Raw genomic sequence first — 10,645 nt, 5'->3', positions numbered from 1 at the left:
ACCTCTTAATTGAGTATCGGGAGATTATGTCATTTGAGCTATATCTCATTGGCTTTTAAATATTAATAATTAAAATAATAAAAAAATAAATTTTAATAGTAGTCGAACAATTTTTCATAAATAAATACATAAAATAAAGAAAAATAAAGGATGCTAGGGAGACAATGGACTACCATACTATTTAAAATAACCAATCTGAATACTAACGATAATAAATATCTTCCCAAAAACTTAAACTGATTTTGGGATTCACCAAGGATCGTTGACCTTTCAAATTTAACGCTCTAATACCATATCATGATACAACTCATCCCAAAAGCTTCAACTGATCAAAAAAATAACACTAATAATTATATCTCTAATACTCTCTAAACCTCTATTCATTGTATAAATATTCTATTGGCTTCTCGTACTTTCGCTAAAATAAAATACATAAACATATAGCATAGGGTCCACATTAGAAAGAGGTGGAAATTAAAGTTCAAACAGAAATCAAAGTTGTGGTCTCTGTTGTTTCTCTCCCTTTAAAACCCCCCTCTCCTTCCTTCATTCTCTTCCCCTCTCACCATCACCACTCACTTCTTTCTCTCTCTTTTCAGAGCCTCACAACTCAAACCCACCATGGCGGCAGGACTCTCCGCCGCAATTGCCTGGAAGCCCCTCCTCCGACCTCACCACCACCACCACCACAAACACCAATCCTTCAATCCTCACACTCCAACGCCTGCTTCCTTCTTCAGAACACACCAGAAGCCCGCAACTATAAAGTTCACTACCTGTGTTCTCATGGAAGACCCCAAGAAAACCGCCAGCAGCCACGTGGCGGAAAGCGAAAAGGACGAAGAAGAAACCGTTGTGGTTTATCCTCAGCTGGTTCCGCCACGTGTCGCGGAGAGATTGGCCAGGAAGAAGTCTGAGAGATTAACGTACCTCATTACCGCCATGATGTCTAGCTTTGGCATCACTTCCATGGCGGTCTTCGCTGTTTATTATAGATTCGCATGGCAATTTGAGGTAATTATGTAATTATCTCATTAACTGCTTTCACAATTTTCACACTATTTTATAATATTCCAGACTTACGTGCACTTATCTTATAATTTGACTAAATTGTTATCTAACAGTAATAATACTTGCATTATTGAATTCCGTTTGATTAATTAAGAATAATTCAAGCATGTGTTAGTTAATCTGAAATTGAGAGTTGGTGGTTGGTGTAGGGTGGAGAAATTCCATTGTCTGAAATGTTTGGCACATTTGCTCTCTCCGTTGGTGCTGCTGTAAGCCCCTTACATTACAAAATTTTACAAATTCAGAATTTGATTGCTTCCAATTCTATGTGAAATTTGGGTATAGCATATGATATGTGATGATATTGTTTCAGGTGGGTATGGAATTTTGGGCTAGATGGGCACACAGAGCTCTCTGGCATGCTTCTTTGTGGCACATGCATGAGGTAATTTAATTTGATTTTTATTTATTTAATTATAACTTCCAAATGAAGCTTTCCAAAACACAGTAGAGAATCAAGATTCATAATCTCAATTTAGACTTTGTCGGTGCTTAGTCTTACTTTTAGACCTTTTGGTTAAACATGTATTATATTAATCCTGATTTCAAAGTCTTAACTGTTATTTTCACTTGCAAAGACAATATCGTGTGAGTTTTCGTCATAATTTTTTAATAGTTTTACAAATGCAAGGCCCAAACACAAAGTATAAGTATTGAAATTAGAATGATTTGTGATTTTGGTTTATCCTTCCCAATCCGTGATCAACAAATCAGTGTAAAGTATGTGATATGATATCTATCTTAAAAAAGAATAAAGAAAAGGACAAAAAGAAGTGAAATTTTGGTTTGAATAAAATTGCAGTCCCACCATAGACCAAGAGATGGACCCTTCGAATTGAACGATGTGTTTGCAATAATAAACGCTGTTCCTGCCATTGCTCTTCTCTCCTTCGGTTTCTTCCACAAAGGACTAATCCCTGGCCTCTGCTTTGGTGCTGTAAGTATATATATAATAATCTTTTACTTTTTCTTTGTTTTATTAAATGCTGTTACCTAAATATAAATCGGTACCAATTCACGTGAAGTTGACAGTTGAGAATCGTTAGATGATAATTTAGTCAAATATTTAAATCATTTAACAATTTTTAGCTATCAACTTTACGTAAAGACAACTAACTACATCTAAATTTTCACGATATAAATAACTACTTTTTATATCTATGGTGTGAATGATAATCTAAAAGAACGAATGCAGTCATAATTGAATTTCTTGATTAATTAATTGATTTGAGTATAATGGTGCAGGGTCTTGGAATCACAGTGTTTGGAATGGCTTACATGTTTGTGCACGATGGCTTAGTTCATAGGAGATTCCCTGTAGGTCCCATTGCCAATGTTCCCTACTTCAGAAGAGTTGCTGCTGCTCACAAAGTAAACTAATTAATTCTTCTATTACATCTTCAATTTCTTATATTAAATTAATATTAATTTATGAAAATATGATAATTCCTCTCCTATTTTTGATAATGTCACTCATTACATTTTTTTTATTCATTGTATGTTTCTATGAATTTATAGAAAAAATAGCAGCATTATCAAAATAGAAGTAACATTATAATTTCCCTAATTTATGGATGCTATACTATATATTAGGCTATGATTGGTTTCACTTAATTAATAGGAACATAGGGAGGAAACACATGTTGATGTTTGTTTATTTGTGAAAATGATCTGATACAGTACCGAGATCAAGATTTTGTTGTTTAATTTGTCTCTGTTATTTATTTATTTATTTATTTATTTCAGCTTCACCATTCGGACAAATTCAATGGGGTGCCATATGGCCTCTTTTTGGGACCAAAGGTTAGAGAGTTACATATATTCTTGTTTATTTCTCCCTTTATTATTATTTTTTTTCATTTTAAATTATTATATTTTTGGATGCTTACATATGTTTCTTGTGGTGCAGGAAATTGAAGAAGTGGGAGGGTTAGAAGAGCTTGAGAAAGAGATTAGTAGGAGAACAAAATCTTATAATAATAATAATAATAATAATAATAATAATAATAATAGTTCATGACAAATTCAAACATTGACCAGAAAAGCTGTTTTAAAGAATTATATATCATTGTAGAGAAAAATCAAATCAAATGAAATGAAAATTTGCTATCATTTGTACAGTTCTTTTTTTTTATTATTATTATTATATAGCAGCATATATAGTGTAAAAGGGGAAAAAGAGGTATAAAAGAGGTCAAGAAAAGTAATAAAAAAAGGGTTGTGCAAAAAATAATTGGTGCCTTCAATTTTGGCTCTTTGCTAAGACAATGGAGGAATGAGAAATGTACATTCAATAAACATGTTTTTCACTTTTTTGTGTGAAGCAATAACAACATTTGAACTCAATTTAAATGTAGATGACACTAATAATATAATAGAAAAGAGAGAGAAAAACATATATATATTTGAATAAAACTACTAATAGCCTACATTTTGTGTATATGACGAGAATTAGTAATAAATAATGATTAAAATAAGTTCAAGTAACATTATTTTGTATCCAAATAAATTAATAATAGAGAGTTTATTATTTATGTATTTATTTTGATGTTGGATTCATGTAGCCCCAAGTGGGATGGGATGAGTGAGGAAACAGTTCATGGCATGTGCCCTTTTGTGGGGCACTCACTACTCACAAGAAAGCACAGCCAATTCTACTATTGTGTCTTACTCTTACTTGAGGAAAAATATTTTTTTAAAATTTAAAAAAAATTGTACAATATTAATAACAAAATTATTATCTTAATTTAAAAATAATTTATTTTTTTTATTATTTTCTTAACTTAAAAAAATTAATCTATTTCGTAACCAAATCAAATTACATGTCCTTCATATAAGGAGAACGTTTATCTTTTCGTAATTTCAATATTATTAGAATATAATTAGGATCAATTAACATTATTTAGTATATCTAAATATTTATTATAAAAAATTACGTCTTTATTATTACGATTCTCTTAGTCCCTAATTATATTCTAACAAATATATTGAGCAAAAATATCACGTTGATGACTTAGGTTGTGTACAATGAGTCAATGCTAATTTGTAACCGGTTAATAGTATATACATGGTTAAATTAAATGAAAAACAAATTATCAATAAACATTAAATAATAATAAGAAATAGAATTTTAAATTGAATTTGAGTATTCAAATGCATATCTCACTAATCTAGATCAAATACTAAGCCAAAGGTTGGTAAATCTCAACTAGCTTCCCTTTGCACATAAACTATTTTTTTTTTATATATAAAAAAAGGTTTCGTTTCTCTAAGGACATTTACTTTGACTTCGAAAATAGCGAATATTTGACTTGCAATGAATTTGTTCAATGTAAGTGGGATATTAGATACACAGCTAGATTTGAGGAAGGAGGTAAGTAAAATAAAAAATCATATATCAGATTATAATAACGATGCTCCATGAACTAAGCACTTTGTTAAAATTGACCTCCATATAGTTGACGAACCCTAAGTCATTAAGTGTTTCATGACATGAAAAATAATCACATTTTGTATGATTTCTAATTCAAATATTTTTCTTCTTGTTTCAGGTTACATATTCCCCTCCTAAGTCCTAATACCAATAGTAAACTTTTAGTAGTATTAAATAAAAGCATATTGTAAGTTTGTAATCAATTTGGATTGATTGAATTGCCAGTTTATTTATCCGTTTAATAAAATATCAGTGATTTAAATTCTGTCTTATGCATATAGTAATTCATCGACCAACGACAATTTTAAAATTTTAAATGATATATCGCAAATAATTAAAAAAAAAAAAAGCGTATTGCATTGATTCATTGAATAATGTACTTGTTTTAATAATTAATAAATGTATTAATCATCATCTTATATGGTTTATGACGATTGGTGCTTCTCATCCTAGCTTTACCCTATAAAATATGTTAATTATTAACCCTATGAAATCAATCCACATGCAACCCATATTGCATATTTGCATGTCTAATCATGGGTGGGTAATTGTTGCTTGGACTAATCTTCCCTTTCGTTAATATAATTTTATTTTTTTAATTTACTTTATCCTTTCACCTGAACCTAACTCGTTTCTTTTTTGTGTGAGATACGTGTAAGCTAAATATAGAGCAAACATTTTCTCCAATTATTTCCCTTTTCTCTTTTGATTGGAGAAAAGCAACCTTAGTGATTCATGCACTTCACTTTTCTGAATAGTTCCAAATAATCCATTGGTGGTGATTCCATTTTTAATATATAACTGTCATATTTAGAGGAACATCCACCCATGGCCCTTATTGATTGCATTGCTTTATTTAGGGGGAAAAAAACTACAAATTATTAAGGTCAAAAGGGTTACCTGTAACTTAAAGTCTTCTTACTCATGAGTTTATACTGAAATTTATTCTCAATCCAGTAATCACTGTTTTTTTTTGTAAGTAGGCTTAATTTTTTTTTTATTAAAGATAGAAAGATTCGAACCCATAACCTCTTAAAAGAGTATGAAAAGAGTATGTCATTTGAGATATAAATATAATTCATTGACAGCTTAATTATTCTGTTAGTTTTTATAGGTTTATTAAATTTATAATTAAATCTTTATAGTTTTTTAGTTATTTTTAATTTTATAATTAGATATTTTTTAATATAAAAAATATTAGAATTAACTGAATATTTTTCGCAAATTGAAGGTATTCACAATTAAAAATTTATAATTACATATTTTTTTTACAAAAAATACTTCGTTAATTTTAACATTTTTTATATAAAAAGAACCTAATTATAAAATAAAAAAACAATCTAAAGACTTAATTAAAAAAATAAAAATTTACTTAAAATTTTAGTAAAACTATAAAATTTAACAGAATAATTAAACCTTATATATAATAAATGTTTTTTCGATGGTCGTATTCTATAATTAGTTAACATAGTAGTCACGTTATTGAAATCCAAATTAGAGAATTAAATGAAAGGTTAGTTTATAAATATTGCTTATGTAAAAAAAAAAAATTATCGTAGGATTTTGATTAGACATAATCATACATAAAATATCACGTGTCAATTGACCAAGTGTAGGTTATCTATTGAGCCTCGTCATATAATATGCTACAACTTTCACTAGAAACAGAAACCAACCGGCCAACAAACATAGGGTTGAATTTGGTAGTTAATTCTAGGTATCCAAAAAGATATATTATTGGAAATGACCTTATCTATATGAAATTACTTTTGTTTTGTCAAAAATAGAAATTGATATTCTTTTTTCCCACTGGATTAGATATTTAGAATTAGACTTACAGACAAAAGGGTATTAAAAAGATATTATTGGAAATGACCTTATCTATATGAATTTCTTTTGCTTTGCCAAAAATAGAAATTGATTTTCTTCTTCCTAATGGATTAGATATTTAGAATTAGACTTACAGACAAAATGGCATGTATACGTATGTAAATGAAAAATAAATATAAAAGCTAGAAAATAGTTATTTCTATACATGTTGCTATGATGCAAAGATAATGATGTGACACACAAATCACAAAGGATTTTGATGCTGCTTTTTCTATCTAAAAGAGCACATCCATCATTCACTGCTTGGTAATTAACATAGGTTCATTAATTGATCAAAATTGTGGTGGTAAATGGGAAAGGGAAAAGAGAATGTTAGAAGTCACAAGTCATTAAAAAAAATTATATACCGTGATTTTCTTCTTCTTATCAACCTTACTGTACACGCAAAAATATCCAATAGTTACCGCAACGGTGCATGTATGCATGAAATAATGATATAGTTAAAAGAATAATCATGAGTGGCCAATAATTTTGTTACAAACATGTAAAAAGTAATATCGCAACACATTTACTTTCGGAATGGACTTGCCTAACTCAAACCAAGTTGGCAAGTTTAGACCAAATAGTTTGTCATTAGTATTACCAAATATTTTTTAACATAAAAGTGGTATTGTTTTATAACATTTAATTTCTTGCAATTCCAAACTAAGTTTTGTTTTATTCAGTTCCGTTTTCTTTTTTTGGGAATTCACAACCCGTTTAGGGTATATAAATGCTTACTAGATTGGGTTCAATAATACTAAGCTGAGCCCAACAGAAATCATCGAGTCTTTGACCAGTTAACTGGGCCAATGGTCTTTTTGGCACCAATGCAAGACTCCGGAGTCAAAACAATAATACTCCTACATACCATATAGTTATGTACCCTTAATTAACTGTAGGTTAAATTATACAGTTAGTCCTTACACTTTCAGTGAAATTGCAAATTGGTCTCTATACTTTAAAAGTTTGTAATTTGATTCCTAAAGAAAATTAAAATTTGTAATTTAGTCCTCGCCATTTAAAAAGTGTTGATTTAACAGAATATTCTTAGAATATGCTGAAAATATTCTGTTAAAATAAGGAATATACTAAGAATATTCTATTAAATCAAACACTTTTTGAACGACGGAGACTAAATTATAAATTTTAATTCTCTTTAAAGACCCAATTACAAAATTTTAAAGTGTAGAGACCAACTGTGTAATTTAACCTTAACTAAACTTCGGCCCAAAATTATCCATTTACATATGACGAATCAACTTGACCCCAAAAAAGAATGAAACCTGCTAAAAAACTGCTATGTTTACAATACGGGGCACTCTACTATACAGATTGCGGTTGTATAGAGAGAGAATTAAATTTCTTTTATAGTTATTTTTTATTATTTTATTAATATTCGAAATGTGGGTCCCAGTATTTTTAATTTCTCTTTCATCACATAAAAGGAAAGATCTGTAAACTTACATCTTTACTTTATAATTCACCTTACAATACAAGTTCTTTGAAAATGTGGCTGAGGCTTGTCCTAATGGCAAATACATTTGCCTCCTAAAAGTGCCACATAAGTTCGAATCTCTTTTGGTGAAAAAGAGAGTATTTAGTGTGTGGGTGAGTAGAGTGTGTGTGTTGTATGCACCAAAAAAAAAAATTAATGGTGCATCATGATTCATATATGCAGTATTCTAGGATAGCAGAGATTGATAAATTGCTGAGAAGGACAAACCTTCCATAACATTATAAAATCATAGCAGGGATCAAGTTTCGCATCATATTAAGCAGATTTTTATCAGTGACACACTACTACATGCTGCATTAGAATTTAGAAACAAAAATGAACTTATCATGCATGGTGAAGTGTAAACTTACTCATCAAGGAGAGAATTTTGTTCCATGTTCCAAGGCATAAACAACACCCTAGTATGTAGATAAAACAGAGTAGAACAAAACAATATTATTGAATCACCATTAGGCAACCGATTAATAATGCAGAAATGAACTCAAAAAGTGACCCTAAACTAAATCATCCTGAATACTAACACAATTGAAATAAAGCAAATGAAGAAAGAAAGATATAAGCTTTGCTAACCCCCAAAACTGTACACAGCTTCCTCCTTGCTCCTCTCCCACTACCACCTACACATGATAACAAATTTGCAATACTCCATCCTAAAATAAGAAGCAAACAAAATCACACTAACTTGAAAACAGAACCAAAAAACCAATCACAAGCAAAGTTGAAATTTGAAAAAACATTCCAAACTTGGATTCATTGTGTTCTAGTTAGCCACCAAAGAAGGAGAAAAAGCCACGCTTTGGCTCCTCCTCAACCATGACAGCTTGCATTGTATCTTGCTCCACAAGCCTCCAAGCTGCTTGCTCAAATGCCAACCCTGCCAATGTTGGAGGCTTATTCAGAACCAAAGGGTACCCTCTATTGGTACTCCTTATAACCTCCGAATCCTCCGGAATCGCTCCGAGCAGCGGCAACCCTAGCATTTCTTGTACATCAAGAACAGACATCATGTCCTCACCCTTAATCATATCTGTCCTGACTCTATTCACAATCATCTTTATGTCCCTAATTCCATCACATTCAAGCAAACCAGTAACCCTATCAGCATCTCTAAGGGCAGTTATATCTGGTGTGGTTATCAGAATTGCCTCGTTCGCCGGCGTTATGGCGGTGATGAATCCAGCGTCGATGCCGGCGGGGCAATCAATGAGGATGAAGTCAGGGCAACCTTCTGTGCGCGATTTGAGAGCATCGACGAGCCAAATTAGGGCTTTTCCTCCAAACCCTAGGGGCAATTTTGACCTAGGCTTTGAAATGCAGAGCAATTCAAAGTTGGACCAACGCTTGTCCCTGACGAGAGCCTGGTCGAGCCTGCAATCGCCGTTGAGAACCTCGAGGGCGGTGTAGTTCACGCGATTCTCGAGGCCTAAGAGGAGGTCGAGGTTGCGGAGGCCGACGTCGGCGTCGATGGCGACGACGGAGAAGTCGAGTCTGGCGAGGGAGAGGCCGATGTTGGCGGTGGTTGTGGTCTTACCGACGCCGCCTTTTCCGGAGGTGACGACGACTACGCGGGGGGTTTCGCCGGAGAGCTGGGGTTTGCGGTTCCACTGGAGGAGGGCGGTGGGGGATTTGTGGAATTTTGGGGGTTTTGGTAGGGTTTTGGATTGGGGGAAGAGGAATGTAGGTCGTCGTGGTGGGTGGGTGAAGGTTGAGGTAGACGGAAAAAGTGGTGGTTTGGCGGTGGGGACGCCGGGGAGACGGTGGAGAGAGAGCATCGCCGAGCTGAGAGGGTAGCTCAGTGACAGTGAGTAACCACTGACACAGTGATATCGAAAGCAACAAATAAAAAATGCTTTCTTTTTTAGCTCACAATTTACATTGCTTGCTTCGAAATTGACACATAATTTGTTTTATTTTTTATTTTTTTGAGCTTTGAAGTTTTCTTAATTAGTATAAATAAATCATTTTTCAATTGAAATAATTGTGTGTTTATATTAAATGATTTAATTAAATATATTAAATTATCTAATAAAATTTTAATGATTATTTTATGTGAATAATTATTTAATTAATTTAATATTTTTGTATACTCGTTGATAAGAGAGAGTTAATATAGTGAAATAGAAAAGAAAATTCTCATTTCTTGATAATAAAAAAAAATTGTGTTGTAAAGATACTTTTTTTTAGGGAAAAAAAATTTTAATATGGACAATTTTTTTGAGTTGTTTTTTAATATGGGTATGTAAAGTGTTAAATTTTATGGTGGCGGTACCTATTTTATGGTCATTAAAGAGACGATAACAGGATAAAATAGGGTTAATGCTCAAATTCGTTCCTGAAAGATCACGCGATCTTCATTTTCGTCTCCGAATGATTTTTTTAATCAAATTAGTCCCTAAAAGATAAACTGTAAGTCAAATTAGTTTTTTCGTCAGTTGGATGATGACGTGTCACGTTAAGTGCCACGTGGCACGCCACATGGCAGGTCAGGCATACCACGTGTCACTTGACATGTAAAAAAGTTTTTATTAGTCAAAATAGTCCTTGAAAGTCCAGACATAAGTCATTTTCATCCCTCAAATTTTAAAAATTAGTCAAACTAGTCCTTATATAATTTTTTTTATTTTTTCTTCATAATATTAAATTTGAAATATTTTTTGATACTACTAATTTTAATAGAAATGTAATTGACAAACAAAACATTAGTAATTGTATCTTTTCTTCTTAAAAATTTTTTCAATAAAATTATCTCTCTC

At 31.7% G+C, this 10,645-nt stretch overlaps 2 protein-coding genes across 2 annotated transcripts; one reads left to right on the top strand and one right to left on the bottom strand.

The window, feature by feature from the left end:
* The first annotated feature begins 487 nt into the window (after positions 1-487).
* Positions 488-3,183, top strand: LOC107644881 (beta-hydroxylase 1). The gene is made up of 7 exons (XM_088489052.1): positions 488-1,014; positions 1,221-1,280; positions 1,385-1,456; positions 1,874-2,008; positions 2,317-2,442; positions 2,818-2,874; positions 2,981-3,183. The coding sequence occupies exons 1-7, from the start codon at positions 622-624 to the stop codon at positions 3,089-3,091; spliced, it is 954 nt and encodes a 317-aa protein (XP_088345178.1). The 5' UTR covers positions 488-621; the 3' UTR covers positions 3,092-3,183.
* A 4,888-nt stretch (positions 3,184-8,071) lies between these two features.
* MIND (septum site-determining protein (MIND)) lies at positions 8,072-9,760 on the bottom strand. Its single transcript, XM_021103259.2, has 2 exons — positions 8,463-9,760; positions 8,072-8,290 (listed from the first exon to the last, which is right to left on the bottom strand). The coding sequence occupies exon 1, from the start codon at positions 9,662-9,664 to the stop codon at positions 8,657-8,659; it is 1,008 nt and encodes a 335-aa protein (XP_020958918.1). The 5' UTR covers positions 9,665-9,760; the 3' UTR covers positions 8,072-8,290; positions 8,463-8,656.
* Positions 9,761-10,645: the final 885 nt, after the last annotated feature.

Source organism: Arachis ipaensis, chromosome B5 (assembly GCF_059453495.1).
Source record: "Arachis ipaensis isolate K30076 ecotype BB chromosome B5, ASM5945349v1, whole genome shotgun sequence".
Taxonomy (NCBI): Eukaryota; Viridiplantae; Streptophyta; class Magnoliopsida; order Fabales; family Fabaceae; genus Arachis; species Arachis ipaensis.
The sequence above is the reverse complement of the archived record's forward strand: the minus strand, read 5'-3'. Positions and strand labels throughout refer to the sequence as shown.